Source organism: Stegastes partitus, unplaced genomic scaffold, assembly GCF_000690725.1.
Source record: "Stegastes partitus isolate 25-593 unplaced genomic scaffold, Stegastes_partitus-1.0.2 Scaffold227, whole genome shotgun sequence".
Taxonomy (NCBI): Eukaryota; Metazoa; Chordata; class Actinopteri; family Pomacentridae; genus Stegastes; species Stegastes partitus.
In genome coordinates this window covers 538,012-557,815 of record NW_007577958.1, presented here as the reverse complement: position 1 = coordinate 557,815, position 19,804 = coordinate 538,012, and the positions used below count along the sequence as shown (strand labels likewise).

Below are 19,804 nucleotides of genomic sequence, written 5' to 3'. Positions count from 1 at the left end.
TTGCAGGGTTTGGGGACATCTGGGCTGTTTCACATTTATCTGCTGCGAAAGTTTCTGTGTTCACCTTAAATCTGGGTTCAACACTTGTACTCACAAAGACTATTGTGACATCAGAAACAGTTTGGAAGCCAACTGTGGCCTGATATGCAACTTACACAAGTTCAATGTGGAACCTGAAACCTCCAGTGCACATAGAAAAATAACTTTTCAGTTAAGCGACAGACATCTTGTTAGACTTTTACATTTTTTACATATTTATAGATTACCGATATATCATTGAGGGAGGAGCAGAGCTAGCGGGGGATCCTAAAATTGTGTGGGGAAAGGCTGAGATCAAACCAAACAAGCATATAAAAAAAGCGACAAAGCGTGCAGCAGAAAATGACATCAAGGAAAAAATGAGTAAGGCAAAGCAAATGTATGTTTTGGTCTCTTTTATTGATTGATATGGTGCCAGGAATTATTAAATCATTCGACACTTTTGCACCTATTAGTGTTGTTTTTCATTTCCTTCTCTTAATAATACTCTACTTGTATATTTAAATAAATTCATTTTCAGTTTATTCCCTTTCTACAAACACATCATCAGTTGGAATGTTGCGCAGCCTCGTTCGTCCGCGTTTGCAAGTTAAATTTCCGCCAATAAGGGGAACGTTTAGCCACAACAGCAGTGTGTTACAGATTGTTGGTGAAGATGCTTGAATGACATTCCTACATACAAACGTGTTATCAAAGAGAAATGAACCACTGGCAAAATAAGGCCACAAAAACAATTTTCACACCAACAGAATAGAGGGCACATCACACACACACACACCCACACAAACACACAAGCTGCTGTCAGTTATCTGCCAACACACTGACCCCAATATCTACAGGTGTATCAACAGCACTTTTAATTTAACCGCGATTACCAGGGTATACTTTTCTTGTTACATAAACATATATACAGTTGCGCCGACATAAAAAAAGCATGCTTTTGCATATTAGAAGGTTGTTCGGTAAACTTTACACGAAATCCATAACATGTATTAGTACAGCATTGTTCCAACCAGCAGCGGTGATTTCGACTAACAAATATAGTCTGAGGAAACAGGCTATTATAATTCACTTTTATTACAGATCTTGTACATTATTAACATGCCTTATGATGCAGTATTACGATCACCCTCTCTCCTGTTTTGCAAGTGTTTTGTGTGAAAACTGAAAAAAGACAACTGCCGGATCTACTTTGCAAATTAAGAAGAAGAAAAAAACAACCCAACACCAAAATCCCCCCCAAAAAATAAATAAACACTCCATTCAAAAGCACAAGAAGAAAAAAAAAATGGACGTTACATTTTGTACAACAATAATGCATCTAGAGTTATTTTGTGCAACATGATACACACAGATTTGGTTAACACAAGATACACACATAATGTCACGCCAGTTAGGGATGATCAAATCAAGATGACAAGCAATGTGAGTTCTTATGATGGATACGGTGCAGCTGCTCGCACAAACCGATTTAAAAAATAAACATTCAGAACCATGTAAGCTCTCTAATATTGCCAATCACATGCTGTGCTGCATCACTCTCCACAGGGCAGGCCAATAGCAGCAATTTTTTTTTTTCTTCTTCTAAGCCACAGAGCTGGTACAGTGCGCCTGTTCTGTCATCTGTATCAGTTTAGATATCACACCTCGCTGATGCCAGAGAAATTGTTTTAACCCTTATTGAGCCAGGCGAGTCGACTAAGAACAAATCTTTATTTACAGCAGCGGCCTGCGGTAAGTTCACAGCTCTTACAAGCCCACGAGCCAGTACTGGGATATCTCCATGCAGATTGGGAAGCAGTAATGTACAATGATACTGGGGCTTTCTTCTTCATCTTTTTTCTTTTCTTTTTTTTTTCCACCAGCTGCCTTTGCAGTAAATGCACAATGCAATAAAGGGAGAGAAACCATATGATGCACTCGGAAAATGAAATCAATAAATAAAGCTATTATTAAATAAATAAATAAATAAATAAATAAATGTTGACAAAAACATTGTTTGTTTAAGACTATCCAGTGTGTCAGCAGAATTTGTGTCAAATAAAAAAAAAAAAACTTAAATAAACACATTTAAATAAAATCTGAACAAACTGAAGATTTTAATAAATAAAAATCGAGCTCTGAACAGGATTACCTGGTGGCGGTAAAAACTTCTGTATGGACGATAAATTACGAAGTTACATTTATCTGAGTATACTGTTTTTAAACAATGTGATAGTATTCTGACATAGTAATAGTACTGCCACTATACTATTATGACATTCTTTATAATTTACACCGAGTTTATAGTATCTGAGGGAAGGCTGCTCTGCCGTCAAAAGACGTTTTCTGAACAAACTGAATGTTCACGGAGGTCAAAGGTCATAGACTGCAAAGTAGGGGAAATCCACATAGTTTTACAGTAACATTATACTATTATATCCCAATATTTATGTATTCAGTTTATAGAATGAAAATCGTTTAGGTTAACTTTGACACCATTGGTTTGTAAATGATTTAAAATGCTCACCACAGACCCAAACAAACTAAATAAAAAATAAAATAAAATAGAAGTATTGGGTGGGTGGGGGGAGAAAGCCAGTGAGAGTCATCCCCTGGGAGCTTTTCAGCATTTCCTCTCTATGTAAACACAATGGATCCACTATAACCACTACCTGGAGCTGGCACCCAGGCTCTTCCCCACTCTCCTGACTGGGCCCTTCACTTCTTGTTCTTCAGTTGATTGGCCAGCCAGTCCAGGCCCTCGTAGAGGCCGTCTCCACTGGTGGCGCAGGTGGCCTGAATGTACCAGTTGCGGTGACGTAAGGAGTGCAGGCCCAGCTTGTCTGTGATCTCTGCAGCATTCATGGCATTGGGCAGGTCCTGAACAAAAGCACAGAATTACAGTCAGAAGGACCTAGTTGGTGAGGAGGCAGATGGAAACGGACAGGAAACAAAAGGGAATACACAAGAGCAGATGCAAGGAAGTCGATACCTGTTTGTTAGCGAAGACGAGGAGAACGGCATCCCGCAGCTCGTCCTCAGCCAGCATCCTCATCAGCTCCTCCCGAGCTTCGTTGACCCGCTCGCGGTCATTGCTGTCCACCACAAAGATCAAGCCTGCAGGAGAAGTGAGAGCACGAATTCAGCGACACTTTGTACAGGTTGAATATCAGCTCTGCTGTGCCACAATGAGTTTCATCCAAATGTATTTCAACATCACATTGCTAAACAGAAAAACAGACCGTTAAACCACATTTTATCATTGTCCAGGCTTTCAACATGACTAAGACGATGATAATTTGGAACAGTTGGAGCCCGTATGCAAATGATTTCATCTAAAGCATTAGTCAGATATGCCCTCAGGTGCTGGGGGGTGAGCGTGTGCTGCAGGATCTGCAACAGCACTGGAGAGGCTTTAATAACTCTAAAACATGACCAACTGGTGCATCATCTAGGAGTCTGTTGGTCTGGCTCACCCTGGGTGTTCTGGAAGTAGTGTCTCCAAAGGGGACGGATCTTGTCCTGGCCACCCACGTCCCACACAGTGAAGCTGATGTTCTTGTATTCCACCGTCTCTACGTTGAAACCTTAATAAAAACAGAAGGATTTACATGAGCTGGACAAACTCCGACACACATGTTTGATCTAATACTAACAGACGTTAATTCTGTCCCTACAGACCGATTGTGGGGATGGTGGTGACAATCTCCCCCAGCTTCAGCTTGTAGAGGATGGTGGTTTTCCCAGCAGCGTCCAGCCCCACCATAAGAATCCTCATCTCCTTCTTGCCTATGAGGCTCTTCAGCAGGTTCCCGAAGATGTTTCCCATGATGACGGGCAGCTCTCACTTCAACTGCAACAAAACTGTCACACAGAGGGAACTCAGAAGACCGCTTTCTATACATAGAAACAAACACACCGCGTTGAGAAAGTCAAAACCACACAAAAAATAATAACGCAGCGGGACAGTAGCTCTTCCAAAGCAACTCTTTACATTACCACCTCATTACGGTTTGAAGCCACCTCAGAGGAAAGCCTGTAAAAGCGCACTTCACACCTCGGCAGGCAGCTGACCTGACTTAAAAGGCTGTTGCTTTGCACTGTGACAGCTCACTGGGAAAAACGGCCGCCATGCTGGATCTCTGTTGTGGGGATCAGCTTTCATGTGGTGCAGATTGCCCACCTTTTATGCTGTTTGCTGAAGAAATGCCAACAATCAATTCATGCTACAAAACAGCACATAACCTCAGGCTGTGTGTTTGTGTGGTTCACACAGAATTCAGCACTGGGAGAGGTTTTAGATTATACTTTTCTACAATGCCATGGGCCCTTTAACAGGGTGCTGTCAACTTGTGCTAATTCTACCTGAGGTGCATTTGGTGTTAACAGGGGTGTTAAAATGAGCAAAAAAAAGCTCCCATAGGCTTTAAGTATGGCAGTGGAGCATCATCATTTTCTCTGGAGTACGTCCAGTGTTTGTAGTTTGCTGTCATTGATTAGCTCCATTCATTTCAAGCAAATAGCTGCTAGCATAGCCCGTTACAGCTGCAGTGGTCGCACATCCATGTACATTTGTCATAATGCGAGGGGAAGACGGCTGATGCTGCTGCAGTCAAAGCAGCCGATGAATTCCAACCCGAATTACGTTTCTTGTAGCTCGACGCGATGATAACTCGAGCGCAGTGTGTTAGCTTTTATATTAGCTAATATGTTGGTTATTTCTAACCAAAAAATAAATGAAAATCTCCGGGTCAATTTGTGTGCTATAATCCCCTCGTACAGTCACGACAAAACGCACCAGTCGGCCTGATGTCGTCGATTAACGGCAGCTCATTTAACCGAGAAAGCGCTTTGAGGCGTCAAAACGGCGACTAATACAACCGCGGTCACCTTTAATTCTCGCGTACATCTTCGAGTATTTTCACCATTTGCATCTCATTCACACTTACCCGTCAGCGGCAGGCAGGACACCAGCTGGATTCAGGCAGAGGACTGGATGCTAGTCTCGCGATGAGCTGCGGCTGTGACACTGCGTGTTCTCGCGATGTTTGGGTTTGCCATGAACACCTCTCACAGTTTGTCATTCCCGATGACTTGTTAAAAGCCGGGGAGCGCTGCTGGAGGGCAGCTGAGTCTGAACTGTCTCCTTACAAAGCACGAAAATTACTTGTAGGTAATATAAGCATCAAGCTTTTTAAAAGATTATTTTTGCTTTTGTGATATCAAATGCAAGAGTCCATCTTTTTAATTACATGACTATCCTTATTGGCAAATGGTTCATTTTGTGTTGTCACAGGAGCTCAAGAAGTAAACCAATATTAAATGTAACAGAGTCTGAAGGCAAACATTCTTGAATAATTAACACAGGAATCATCTTGATGAATAAGTAAATGGCTGACTGTAATAGGATGCCAAGTGATACTTCCTGGCAGCAGGCCTCACAGTGTCACAGATAATGAGGTGACAGGGGGCAACAAAGCATAGACCCAATCAATATTCTAGCAGGTTTAACCTTGACTACTGATTTTTTTTAACAATATTTAGTTTTTCTAAAGCTGATGTTGTATACCGACGTGGTTTTCACATGATAATTAGGATGAAATATATTTTTTTCCCACACCCCAGCGTGATTAAACGACACACCCCTAAACCAGCCCTGCAGCCATATAGGTGAATCCCATATTCGCCTCGTTCTTCCTCTCTGTTGCGTGTCAAGTCAGCGGTCCAGTAATAGACGTGTTTATCAATTCAGTGGTGAAGGCAGGGGAATAAAGAGTGGAGCAGATGTTTGCAGCTGCAGACCAGATTATGGGGTGGAGTGGATGGTGGGGGAGCACGGCGAGTTTGTGTGCGCGGGGAGTTCGGAGAGAGGGTTACAGGGGGGTTACAGCGGGTTCGGGTGGTGGCAGGAGAGGTAGGGTGGGGAGTTATGACTTAAAGGAGCCTTTCCTCTGAAGTGTCTGCCAGCGTGCACCCCAGCAAACACAATCACAAGTCTCGTTGGTTCTGCTAGCTGAACTAATGAGGGCCTGCACGTTGAGGGCAGGGGCTTTGATGTTCTGGGTAGCTGGCTCCTTGTGTTTTCTCTCCCGCTCTCCTTCTCTGCCTGTCCCACATCAAAAATGAAAGGGGAGTTGAGAAGCAGATGTTTTGAGGCATGTATTTATACAGAGTACACTTTATTCACCCCCTTCTCCATACCCCATTTGTCCCCTTTGCCTCTGCATCTCTGCTGTATGTTGAGCAAGGATCTATCTCCCTATCTTTATATCCAACTAAACACACTAAATCGCCTTACTTTATACATATAATCATGTTGTCAATCAAAGTGGGTAACTTTTATCTCTCCTAACTTCCTCTCTCTGCCTGCCTCTCTTTAATTTCAGCCCAGTCTGGATGTCATTACTCGGGGGGCAGTCAATGTGTTGCTATGCATGTGTCTCTGTCTGCAACGATGAGGGGGAGAATGGGAAAGAGAGAAAAAGAGCGATGAGAGAGAGAGAGAAAGCAATCCCAGGCTGTCCACCAACCTCTGTCTCACACATGGGAGAAACAGTGACAGGAAATTCCCTTTTGCAGCAGCTCCAGGGTAAAATGATAAAGGAATGAAGAAATGCAAACCAGAAATTCAGTCCCTTATCATTCCATACCGCTCGCTGTCTCCCCTTTACTCCTTCGCTAAATACCAAAAACACAGAAAAGTCAATTCAGCCACTGGCACTGCCATTCCTCGGGAGTCAAGGGATATTTACCAAAGTCCATACAAACAAGACTTAATTGGCATTAAATCCTATGTGGCAGAAGAGGTTTTCCCAGCAGGCCGAGCATGGAGACAGTTTGGATTATCTAAGATATCTAGGAATGCTACTGTCATAAATCAAGTCAAGTGGTGACAACAGCATTTTGCTAAATCTACAGTTCATGTGTGCGCACCAGCATGCATGTTTTTGATTGTGCATCAGTGCCAGGATTTCTACATGTAAGAGCCTTTGTACATAAACACATGCGTGTATTTATGTGCGCGTGTTTATGTTTGTGTAGTCTGTCTCCCAGGTAACAGGGATACAGCGTCCCAGCAGCACGTGGTTCAGTAAGTCCCTTCCTTGGCTATGAACTCTGGACAGATGATCCCCTCAGATGCTCACACAGCAAAGACTGGTATAATCACCCCCACTCTCTGCTCTCTTGATGCTGCTCTCCAGTAATAAAAGTCATACTTTAAGGAAACAATATCCTGCAGCCATAAAAAGTCCTTCTCTCAGCATGGAGTGGCCATAAAAAAGGCTCTCACCTCCCAAATCTGTAGTGCACAGAGCTTACCCCCCATTTACACAGCAACAGACACACACACAGACACTCACGCATACACACACACCCCTCAGCATCATTTCAAGACTAAAGTAGGTCCATCTCTCACTTTGACATGTACTACATGTGGGAAGAATCTAAGGAGTGCTGATGAAATGGACAAAAGCAAGCACATAATATCAAGAACTCAGTCACGATTTCATAGGAAAGTGACACACATCACATTACAGTTATACCAAGAGGAAGCATATTTCTGTCATAATATTGATATGGAAAAACATGAGCACTAGCAACCATTCCCATGAAGTAATTACTACCGTTACAGTTTCATAAATAAATTTGAACGATTAGTTGAATTTGTTTTCAAAACTGATCTTGTGTCATTGTTCCCATCTTGACTTTTACAAGTGTACAAGAATTGATAAGTTTAAAATGTCCTGCATGTGCCTTCTGTCTTGTCTCTGCAAATACGCTCTCTATCAAATTCTCTTTCTTGTATTCTCCTATTAGTAAAATCCTTGTCTAGAAGAATACTGAGATCGATTCCTAAATACCTATTGTTGCTCTGTCTGAGTCACAGGTGCAAAATATACAAATTGAGTAAGTATCATTAGAGGAGCCCAGTAATATAGAGAAATTGCAATGAGACGTTGTTGTCTAAAGACAACTGTGTTCACCATCCTGAGCCACTTGGTCACCATCAGGCTGTTATTCAAAAAAAAAAAAAGACAAGCTCTAATACAATAATAATATTAATAATAACACATTTACAAATATACACGTACACATTAAAATACACTGCTACTGTACAATAAGATAAGTCAGCATGTCGACATTGACATGAAACAGAAATGTTTCCCTGTTGTTGCTCCTCTTTTTTGTGGGATAGAAAAGATGGGGTATAGGCCGTTTTCATGGCTGAGAGGGCAGCGTCTAAACAGACCATGGCAAGACAAATGGCATGAGTCACCTCTTCAATCTCTGACTTGGCATTTTGAGAATAACAGCGGCTACAAAGAGAAAATAGATCCCAGATGATGGACCAAAAAAAGGAAAGGGGCGGATAAACAGATTCTCTGGAAGAGTTACACAAGGAGCAAAACAAAAGCTTGAACAACAGGAGTGGGCGAAGGGACAGGCTCGCCATCTTGAGTCCTGGATGAGTAAAAGCAACAAGAGCTGGGATGGTTGGTGTCTACTTGCACACATTGACCCACTCTGTGAGACGACACTCCTCGCACAGCACGTAGCAACACCAGTGAAATCGGCAATTGCAGCGCTCGCTGCGTGTCTGTTTCAGGATGTTGTGCCCACGGCCACAGCACAGTGAGCTGCAGCTGTCTGTGCTGTAGCTAGTTTTGTTGCAGATGCGTCCTTGTGTACCTGGGGAGTCAATGGACGCATCGTGCTCACAGAAGTCAGGAGACTTCTCAAAGTACACCAACTCTCTGGACATGCTTCGACGACGCCCTCCGTTGATTCCCCTTGTGCTTCCACTGGCACTGTTCTCTGCTCGAGGGTTGAAAACCCCATTGTTCTTGTTCTGGGAGTTGACAAAGATGGCTGACAGAAACTTCTCCTTGAGTAAAGAACCCACAAGCCGGAACTCTGGAGACACATGCCAGCAGGTTTTAAACTGACAGCTCCCTGATGTGCCATGACATTTACACTTCCGAGTCATGTTGTCAGTCACTATCTGTGTGAAGAAAGATAAATAAGTGAGCAAATCAAACTGCAACATGACCATGATGATACGTGAGCATGGCTAAGAAACACAGTGGACAAGCATATTATTCACCTGTCGCCCCACTCGGTTGTTGTGTATCCTCATGCGAGCATGAATATCTCTTGGAGACCCGCGGGAATCAAGCCAGTCTCTGGAGAAACGGTCCCCAAAACGGACATCGTGACTGCACCCCCCCCACTCCCAGGTGTCCTGCATAGAGCTTAGCTCATCTGGTAAAGGCTTGAGCAGGGCGGAGGGATGAGTAGAGCGCAGGTTAGTGGGCAGGTTGCTATGGTGACCATTTAGCTCCGAGGGCAATGACCGCGTTATGTCCATGCCTACCCCACCCTTCTGCAGGGTCTGCAGCTGCAGCTGTGTGAGTTTGAGCCGGATCTTGTCATCGTCCTGGCGACGCTTGGCCTCACAGCCACACCCCCGCAACTTGCCCATGCTGCAAGCCGAGGCCACAGAGTGAGCCACACCCGCTGCCAACATTGCCAAGGAGAAGGCACTCTCGCGAAAACCTGGGGGCAGGAGGAACACACTCAGACAGCTGAAACTGATAAACATTGCAGCTCCAAAAATGTAATCCACCTGTGTATAGAAAGATCTCTATTCTCATAGCTACACCTGTGTCCCATAAACCCCAGGCCACTTATAGTGACTACCATTGGCTTGCCTCAGACTCTCACCCCTGTTGAGGATGGTATTGTGGTGGGGCAACTTGCCAAGGCCCTCCAGTGAGGAACAGTTCCAGCGCTGGTCCCGGAGTTGGTGCTGGCATTCGTGGATGGCCACCTGTATGCCCTGCAGAGCAGAAGCTGTCACATCGGGGTTCCGCACACACATCCGCATCTGACGTTTACTGAGGCCTGCCAGCCTCAGGCACACAGAGTTCGGGGTTAGCACTGGATCTCCTGCCACCTTCAGGCTGAGGATATCATTACACAGCACCCTGCAGGGAGAGCGAGGGAAAGAGGGAGAGAGAGTTGGTGGGGGGTGTCATCACAACTGGTCAGGAGTTCATTAGTCAAATCCAGAGAAGTATGTAAGAGTGGGAGGATGTCTGGAATACTTTGGAAAACCAGTAAAGATTTAAGGGCATTCTGTAAAATTATTATCTTTTATACAGGACTTTCTAAATACACTTAGCAATAAAATGTACTTAAAAGTATTTGTTGCAGTGTCTCTACAGCTCTAATGGTAGTTGCTTAAAGCAGGGAAAATATAATTCCAAACAGATTATCCAGCTAAGGATCAAAAACAGATCCAACTGCCAAATGTATCTTATGGAGAAATAACAACAGATTCAAACTGAATTCTTCATGGCTTACTTTAGACTTGTGAAAGACTAACAAATCAGTAAACACTGATTTCAGGGTTTTAATATTACAGTAAATCAGCCTGTGAAATCAGAGGCAGATGTCTCAGTTTTCAGCTAAATATGTAAGATATTCATTTAAATGATAAACTAACTATACACAATAACTTCTCTCAACTCTTGCCGAATAACATTTAGCCACAAACCCGCATACAACATCAAGTCTCCTGGCGCTCTCAAGTGCACTTACGGTAATGCAGGTGACATAAGTGCTGCTGCCAAAATCAGGAATTGGTCCCAACGGAGTTTGTTTGATAGCTCCATTTTGTTAAGCGTCTGTCGCGCCGTGACATTAAAACACTGGTGTTAAGGTCCTGTGTTGAATAAGAACATCAAAAGGAAGAAGAGTGCAGTATTATCGATGCACCGCCAAACGACCGAGGAGTGAAGACGGAGAACAGAGGAGCTCGGGGGCGAGAGTAAACGGGAGGGGGGAGAGAAAGAGGGGAGGGGAGTAGATGCCTCTACAGGCGGCTGTTTGCAAATATTGGCCAATATGAAAGTTGGATCACCAGTTGATCATTTTATTATCTGAGAATGTGATCATTTGTCCAAGCGTAAAATAACGTCTCCAAACTTTTACGCACAAGCTTTTTTTCCCCAAACACTGCGGCACAACGCCCTCACATTTAATAGATAATATAGATGATCTAAAATACTGCATTCTATAAATATATTTAATAGGATAAAATATGTGTATGCATTAATGATGTGTGTTTGTGGGTCGGTAGATGAGTGAACAGACTTCAATTGTCGATGCAACGAACAAAAAAAAGGCTCTGCAAAGTGAAATATGGACAGTCAAAGAAGATTTTGTTCATAAAGGGGTGAGTTATTTTAAATAATGAATGGGGGAGGGGAGAGCTGCTGGTTCCACTGTACGACAGGGAGGCAGCAGCAGGCAGGCGGCTCCACTAACAGACCCTCCAACAATACTGTTTTTAGTCATGTGGTCCCCCTTCCTCCCACCTCCATCAGAGCGGCTGTTCTTCATTGTTGTGTTTGAAACAACTTCACTTTATCAATGTAAAGTCTTTATTTCAAACTATAAAATTGGATGCATAAATTAAGAGTGTGGCTGCTCTGATTTTGGTGATCACATAATGGCATCATTATGGCTCTGATAGCAATATCATGACAAATGATAATTACATTAATCTGGGTAACTTAAAAAAAAGAAATATTTCCATACTATAGACCTGCATCTTAGATAGCCTTTCAAATTAGATGTTTTATGGTCAGTAATAACTGTGCTCATGGAAGAAGCTGGACAGGAATCCTGTGTGAACTCTGCATTGAATCAATCAGTATATTGATCTTGGTTATCCAAATTACGCATAACAAACGCGCAAACGTCCCTGCTGGAACCGAAAGGTGCATATGTGCTACTTTCATAAAATTAAGTTAAAACCCCCCTCGAACACGGTTCGCTTAGTGACACCAATTCATCTAATCTCCTTCCATTCCCTAAGCTGCAGCAATGAAAAGTGCATTAGCATTCTGCCTTGGTGTGTATATCTAAGTGGCTTAAAAAGTGATTTGAAGTTGATTTGTATATAAAAGGCCCCCTTTATCCGGATTGAAGCTCTAATCTGCTCGGTGTCGCATGACTGCTCCAGGAAACCCGTTTGAGCACCTTCATATAAGACTGGAGTATAAACGTAGGATGGCTGTCATTAAAGCTTTTTACAAAAGCCCACTTCCTTTTACTGTCATCTGCGGGACAGAGAGAGAGGTGAAGAGGAAGGGAGAGAGATTATTCAACCTACAACCGCTGCAGTTGACTAATGTGGAACATGCAAATTAGCAGATAAATGTCACATAATGAAACATTCGCCCATGAACCAATATCTGGAGAAGTTTGGGGACATTTAAGCTGAAGAAGTCTGGGGTTTGATGGAGATGCCGCAAAGTGGCTCAAGCTGTGATTACACTGGGCTGCGTTGCGTCGAGGGAGGTCTGCAAGCCAGATGTTTGGACTGGTTTTTTATCCTTACTCGTCCCCCTCTTTTCCTGGTTCATCATACATCAAACTTCTGATTGGAGACTATATTTCATCTCCGCCGCGTTTGAAAAATATTTAAGTAGCTCAGCAGGCAGTGTGAGTTATAGGACCACTAAGAGCTTATTATTATTGCTTCTATCTGCATTCACGTTTCACTGTGCGTGTCTTAGACTATAAAAAAAAAAAAAAACTGTGATAATTGTTATTTGCGCCACAGCTTTTTATTAAGAGACCCTCATAAAGGCACTTTGGAAAAATATTATTAACCAGATTTAATAACGTCAAAAAAAAAAGAAAAAAGAAAAAAAAGTGTGTATCCTTGTAAATGTTTTACCGTAAAAAGGAAATGTAGGCTGCAGAAATGGCCTTAGTCACTGCACATTTTGGGAGCGCATTTGGAGAGAGGAGGAGATGCGGTTAGGGAGTAGGCTAATCCAACCACCGGGTTAAAAAAAAAAAAAAAAGGGCAGTTTCAGATGGCTCATATTCCGCTGTAACTGTATTGTACCGTGACACCAGCTTTGAGCAGCGGCGGAGCACCAAAAGCGGGCGCACCCACAGCATCTGTACCAACACATCAGTGCTTCAGGAGGCACTTCTCCTCTCTGCAAGACTGGATGCGGAAGCGAGCGTGCGGCCAGTGGGGGGAAAATACTCGCAGCCGCACACTTTTACAGGGAATCGATTCTGTGATGACCGTGAGATTCCACAAGTAATATGCGCAACACTGTGGACTGCCCTATTTTTTTTTTCTCTCTCTCTCTCTCTCTCTCTCTCGCTTCCTTTCTCCTTACTGCTCAGTTGTGTTTCCTTATTCATTGTGCGCCCTATGAAGAGCATTAACTATCCCTCCCTCCAATCCTATTGAAAAGGGCTCCGAAAAAAAACAGAGGGAGATGAGAGCAGCAAATCCCTTTTTTATTCCCCTCGTAGCGCTCAATAAGAGAAGAATGTGTTGCCTATCAGTCACCGAGGGGATCAAGTCTTCGGGACTGTCCCACGCGTTCAATGCGCCGTGCAAAGCATCACTGAAAGAGACAGAGTGAAGAGGACTGCAGCAGCAGCAGCAGCAGCAGCAGCAGCAGCATCCTGCCTGGACACTTCACATCATTTAGCAACCTGTCTCCACTCAAGATCCATTTAAGTCAATTAGGAGCTGCCAGCTTCTTCTTCTTCTCCTCACCTTCCAGGTCCTCTCGGTGCTGTGGTGAGTATTTACACCTTGCATCTTTTGATCACAATCCAGGCGATCATTAAGATGCAATTATCACACAAATATTAGTTTGTAAGTGGAACAGCATGCATGGTCAGAGTTTGGTATTTTCTTGTTTTTAGTCTGTTTATTTGAAATATATTATAACTTTTGCATTTTTTTTTCTTTTTGTTGTTGTTGGAGTGTTTAGACAAATAATATTTAGAGCTGTTTGAGCGAAAGAAAAAAAATCCATGACAAGAAGAGTTGAAATTTGCCATTTTCCTCCTCATATTTGGACCGAAGTCACGATGAGGAGTCTGGCGCTGCTGTTAGGGGTGAAAGCCGCTTGCATCCTTCTGGTGTCTTCGCTCTCAGGCACAGGGGCCGTCAACAACAGCGGCCGGTGGTGGTGAGTCCAGCAGACCTTGCAGGCCTGTGTGATGATGATGATGATGATGACGATGATGATGATGATGATGATGATGATGCACTGATTCAGTAATCGGCACCCTGCTCCTGAAATCTTTAGAGCCAATTTAAGAAACAACAACAACAATATAAAAGATCCCGCGCTGCCTTGTACGAGCAACTACTTCACCACATTTCGTGCTGCATGCTCGAAATAATGTGTTAGTTTTGGAAGCGTTCACAACTTCTGTTCAGGGGGAGAAAAAAAAGAAAAGAAAAAAAAAAAAAAACAGCAACCGCATGGTATTAAGGCTTGTGGGGTTTTCGCTGTCAAATTGCTGAGCTCAACAACCAAGTATTTCACCTTTTTTTTTTCTCCCTAAAAATGTAATTTATCGTCCCTTCAGTGAAATTAGCTGCAGCACATTATTCGACAATAAACGAATTACATCTGTAATAATTACAGTTTTAGCCTCTTTTATTTGCGGTTTGGTTTAATTGACTCCCTCTCTCTCTCTCTCTCTTTCTCTACCTCCCCTCCTCTTTTTTTGGGACACTGTGGTTTGAACACGAGACAACATTTTTCAGTCCAATGTGGGATAAATTAAATATGGATTCATTTCATTGCTGAAAGGAATCCTTTACGAGGTCTTGTCCAGGGTCGTGTTGATCTAATACTGTACATTCCTCTGTCTATACAGCGACCTCAAACCAAAACAGGCAACCGCACAATATCTTTTTTTTTTCTAAATATAAAAAACAAAAATAAAATAGGATCTGCATAGTTGAGCACATTGTCTTGCTTGTTTAAAAATCTATAAACTGTGGGTTGGATTAGTTGAGGTAATGATTTAACGAAAGATTTTTTTTTTTGGCGGTGCCAATGAATGGATGGACAGTGTTTACGCACAACGGCATGCGCGTTTTCAAATGTTTAAAATGTCATCTGAAATCCAAGAAAATTAGGGAAGAAAACGGGGAACAATTCAGCTCTGGAAGGAAGAAAACACCCAAAAAAGGGGGGAGATTAGTGTTAATGTTCCCAGGCCCTCAACAGGCCAAGACTCGGCCGCTTTTCCGGATGATAATGCGCAACAGGAGACGCAGTCGTTACAATATACACGGAAAATAAAAAAATCACTGCAAATGCAACGTGAAGTGGAAAACTACACAGCCTGTTAAAACAGTCAGTGAAATATGACCACCAAAATGGGTGCATTTAAACTGTGTTCAGTCATCCAAAATCTGTAGCAGCACAGGTGTCATGTTTGGACACAAATAGACACTTCACAAACCTCAATAGCTGAATATTTACTGATATCATGCAACCCACTTCAATTGACTAATTTAATTTATCAGAATAAATCAGCATGGTTAGAATATTTGTATTTTTATGAGCCACTCATGCCATTATATAGTTCACAGAATTTTTAAAACATTTTTTTGGCAGGGAGCAATTTATGTGATTGCAGAAGATTAACACGTTTACAGATAAGAATAGGCCTCATTTGTCTAACCAGGAGTCACACTAAAGTCTAGAAGAGCACAGCTCACTTATCTTTAACTTGGTTTGACATATGGGTGAGAGAAAATGAGCAAGATTATTTTGTTTAATAACTCAACACAAATATAAACCTGCACAGGACAATTTCCTGATGTCCTCTCTGTGATACTGTCTTTATTCTGATGGGAGCGTCACTGATGCTGGATATTTAGCAGAAGAGTATATTCTAATCATGAAACTGACAGGAAGTTGTGTCCGGTCCAAGTGATTTATAAAGAGGTAAAAATCGTACAGTTTTCTGCCAAGCCTGAAACCTGTATTGTGACTCAGAGACTTACTGTCTCCTCACGGTCTTGGAACAGCATGTGTCACTGTTTATTATTGTACTACATAATGAAAACTGTAATTTTCAAAAGGCGCAACACTCACAGGATGCCAAGAGACATCAGTTTAGGAGTTCAGGGGGTCACCTAAGGAGCTACATGCGTGAATTGCCAGCTCCTTGACTCTGATTTCCTTTGTCCTTGTGTTGTGCCAGGGGTATTGTCAATGTGGCTTCCTCGTCCAACCTTCTCACCAATTCCAAGAACGTGCAGTTGGTCCTGGACCCAAGCCTGGCCCTTCTGAGTCGTCGCCAGCGCCGGCTGATTCGGCAGAATCCTGGCATCTTGCATGCCATCGCCGCTGGGCTGCACACTGCCATAAAGGAGTGCAAGTGGCAGTTCCGCAACCGCCGCTGGAACTGCCCGACCACCCACAGCCCAGCAATTTTTGGCAAAATTGTCAATCGTGGTGAGCCTCTCTTGTCTTTCTCACCAGGCAATATTTGGACAATTCTGGGCAGGATGTAATGGAATCTCTTGTACACATTTAAAAGGCTTTGTCTGTAAATACTTTCCAATTTTGGGCAAAAATTGGCAAATTCAAATCTAAAAAGCTGGATGAGGTTCTGATGGGAAGTTTTGATGTTGTTTCTTCAGGTTGCCGAGAGACAGCATTTGTATTTGCCATTACCAGCGCAGGAGTGACCCATGCTGTGGCTCGCTCCTGCTCAGAAGGGGCCATTGAGTCGTGCACATGCGATTATCGTCGCCGAGGTCCTGGAGGGCCAGACTGGCACTGGGGGGGCTGCAGTGACAATGTGGATTTTGGCCGGATGTTCAGCCGTGAGTTTGTGGACTCCAGCGAGAGGGGCAGAGATCTGCGTTACCTCACCAACCTACACAACAACGAGGCCGGCAGAATGGTGAGGCTTCAATGTGCCGTGATTGTCTGTCAGAATTTTCACATGAATCAAAAGGATTTGCTAGTCACGTTCTGTGAGCGAGTCCTCATTTGCAGTTCTTGATCTTTCTCTGCAGACTGTGTCTTCAGAGATGCGACAGGAGTGTAAGTGCCACGGCATGTCGGGCTCCTGCACCGTGCGGACCTGTTGGATGCGCCTGCCGAGCTTCCGCACAGTGGGAGATTTCCTTAAGGATCGGTTTGACGGCGCGTCCAGAGTTGTTTACGCCAACAAGGGGAGCAACCGTGCCTCTCACCGAGCCGACCCCCGACATCTAGAGCCTGAAAACCCGGCTCACAAACCCCCCTCTGGCATGGACCTAGTTTATTTTGAGAAATCGCCAAACTTCTGCTCTTACAATGGTAAAACTGGCACTTTGGGAACTTCTGGGAGAACATGCAACAGCTCTTCTCCAGGCCTGGACGGATGTGAGTTGCTATGCTGTGGACGTGGGTTTAAAACCCGGACTGAGAGTGTGACCGAGCGATGCCACTGCACGTTCCACTGGTGCTGTCACGTCAGCTGCCTCAACTGCACCAGCACACGAACGTTACACCAGTGTCTATGATCAAAGGTGGACGACTAGGCAAATATTTAGGCATACACGAGGAACAAAGAAGAACTCTGTAGCAAAACAGGTAGTCGGCTAACAAAGCCACTAGCACACAAGTGGTTTAAGATGTTAGGTAGAAGCTAGAAGAGCTTCAAGGCGGGTAAACAGGGAACTTCGTGGCACAAAAATTCAATCAGTGTTTTTGAAAGTAGGAGTAAAAGCACAAATATGTGAACAGGGTATAGAGGGAGTGTATGTGCTTGCTCTTTGCCTTTGATGCTTAACATTAATAAGTATTTAAACACAACAGCCATCCATGTAGAATGGAAATCACCCACATCCCTCAAGTGTTTACACTGTGGATAAATAGAAGCAAAGGGACAAAAGGATGTGGTGGAGAATTGATTGCTGTAACCAGGTACTACTAGAGCCGCCTTCTCCCCCACTGAGGGCAAAAACTGGACACAATGTTTCACAGATGTTTCTGTGGCCAGAGAGCCACAAACATGTGCTCTCATAAACTGGTGAGGACCTCTAACAAGAGGGAGGTTATTTTTAAAAAAACAGTTTTGTTTGCTTTTGCTGAAGTTTGGCCTCTCTCGCATGAAACTGTGTGAAGTTTATCTCCACGTATAGGCTATCTGTTCCCGGCGTGTGTACTTAGGACCTGGATGCAGCCCAACCACTTCTAATTTCCTTACCACAGTTGCCCTTTTTGTTTAGATTTCTCTGGAGTTGAATACACCTCAACCCAGACTTGCCACTCTTGACTTACCACAGGATGGTCCTGATGTTACATGACTGAGACCAGCGCTTACCAAGGAAAACAGAGACTGACTGAGTTAATCTTACTGAGGCAGTGTAATTTGAATGTATTATCAATACACTGAATATTACCGCATGACTAGATATAGTTTAGCAAATCTGTCGGGTCAGTATTAAAAAAATCGAAACACAACAATAATATTAAAATGTGACCTGCAGAATTTAAACTTGCTCTCAAAATGAAGCCACTGATGTTCAAACAAAAAATAAACCCACCACACTCCTGTAAATACATGTGAGCAGGGTTAAACTATTCCAGGTTGAAGGTAGGCAAATGGGGTATGACTTTAAACTAGGCTGTGAAAAAAAAAAGCTATGTTTAAGATGAAGTGTTTTATTGTTAGGATTACAGCCTCTGCGGAAAGAAAAACATACTGTATAGCAGCTAAGAGAACCAAAATGCTGTAAATATTAAAATATCTGAATATATTTATAAAGACGTCATTTGTAAGTTTGCTAAATGGTTTATGTGCCTGTCAGTGACTGGAGAACATGCTATCATTCGAGTCAAGTCAGGAGATGTTTGATCTTATGCCTTTTTTTAATTTGGGTGTAATGTAGTTGAGAAAAAAAAAAGACTTGCTAGAAACAAAACTTTATCACTTCTTTGCTTGTTTCCTGTAAAAAAAAGAACACTTGTGTTTGGTCATGCACTGAATATTTACCTTTTTTTTTTACGAGTGTAAATATGAAATATTTATTTCTGAGGATTTTTATACTGTTATAGAGAGATGTAAGAGAAAACATTTTTAGATTTTAATGAAAAGATTTAGGATCCAGTTGGTTTTGTACTGTATGATAGAACAATAAAGTCTATATTTTCAATTAAGTTGCCCTCCTGCATGTGTCAAAAGATGCTATTATGTCTGTTGTAGTTTCTGTGTTTGAGAGAGTTTTGACAACGGACCAAGTGAACATATAAGCCTGTCCCTGGGTGTCCTTTGCTTAATCCTATTACCACCACCAAAGCAGCCTCTTTCTCCAGCTCACAAAACATCCCTGCATCTGTGCTACCAACCACAGAGACAGAGCCTGCTTACTTAGCCACATACCTTATTTTATACAATATAGGAGTTTACTGCATTGAATGTTTTAGCTTTATTTGTTTAATGCCTGGAAGAAAAATATATGAAATATAATGAAAACCTAGAGTCTGCTCCAATGCCTGGCAACCCGACTAACCACAGGAGCTTGGAAAGCTTTGCACTCCTTTGCCCACCACAGTACAGGAGCATGCAGGGTCACCCAGATAAAGCACAGTGGAGGGAAAGTAGTAGGCAAAGACAACAAACTCTGACGAGAAAGATGGTGAATTAGGCTTTCTGCTGCAGTGCAGAATTACATCAGGCTTCTTTGCCAGTGAAATGAAATTAGAGGAAAAAAAAATTAAGTAACAAACTGAGCAGCGATTTCTCACCATTGCAAAGAAAGTTGAGAGTTTAATTCTCTGAAGAATGAAATGAACAAATCAGAGAAAACTGAATTGAAATACTGCAAATTAGGAGGTCCAATGAGGTGGAAGGCCTACAAAAACAGAAAGATGAGAGCTAGAAATTTATGCTGATTACAGAATAATACATCTGAGCGCTATAA

The 19,804-nt window shown here is 42.8% G+C and overlaps 3 protein-coding genes across 4 annotated transcripts; 1 reads left to right on the top strand and 2 right to left on the bottom strand.

Annotated features, from left to right (window-relative positions):
* Positions 1-2,263: 2,263 nt before the first annotated feature.
* arf3a (ADP-ribosylation factor 3a) lies at positions 2,264-5,022 on the bottom strand. Its single transcript, XM_008281244.1, has 5 exons — positions 4,971-5,022; positions 3,703-3,885; positions 3,498-3,608; positions 3,014-3,138; positions 2,264-2,901 (listed from the first exon to the last, which is right to left on the bottom strand). The coding sequence occupies exons 2-5, from the start codon at positions 3,848-3,850 to the stop codon at positions 2,740-2,742; spliced, it is 546 nt and encodes a 181-aa protein (XP_008279466.1). The 5' UTR covers positions 3,851-3,885; positions 4,971-5,022; the 3' UTR covers positions 2,264-2,739.
* Positions 5,023-7,503: 2,481 nt separating this feature from the next.
* wnt10b (wingless-type MMTV integration site family, member 10b) lies at positions 7,504-10,794 on the bottom strand. Its single transcript, XM_008281243.1, has 4 exons — positions 10,627-10,794; positions 9,748-10,010; positions 9,128-9,579; positions 7,504-9,025 (listed from the first exon to the last, which is right to left on the bottom strand). Exons 1-4 carry the CDS (start codon positions 10,698-10,700, stop codon positions 8,525-8,527), a joined length of 1,290 nt encoding a protein of 429 aa, XP_008279465.1. The 5' UTR covers positions 10,701-10,794; the 3' UTR covers positions 7,504-8,524.
* A 2,189-nt stretch (positions 10,795-12,983) lies between these two features.
* wnt1 (wingless-type MMTV integration site family, member 1) lies at positions 12,984-19,040 on the top strand. Of its 2 annotated transcripts, XM_008281242.1 has the most exons (5): positions 12,984-13,648; positions 13,940-14,045; positions 16,087-16,340; positions 16,529-16,794; positions 16,910-19,040. In XM_008281242.1, the coding sequence occupies exons 2-5, from the start codon at positions 13,945-13,947 to the stop codon at positions 17,399-17,401; spliced, it is 1,113 nt and encodes a 370-aa protein (XP_008279464.1). In that variant the 5' UTR covers positions 12,984-13,648; positions 13,940-13,944; the 3' UTR covers positions 17,402-19,040. The 2 variants fall into 2 exon arrangements, with proteins under 2 accessions (XP_008279464.1, XP_008279463.1); XM_008281241.1 differs by lacking the exon at positions 12,984-13,648 and having other exon boundaries at positions 13,778-14,045.
* Positions 19,041-19,804: the final 764 nt, after the last annotated feature.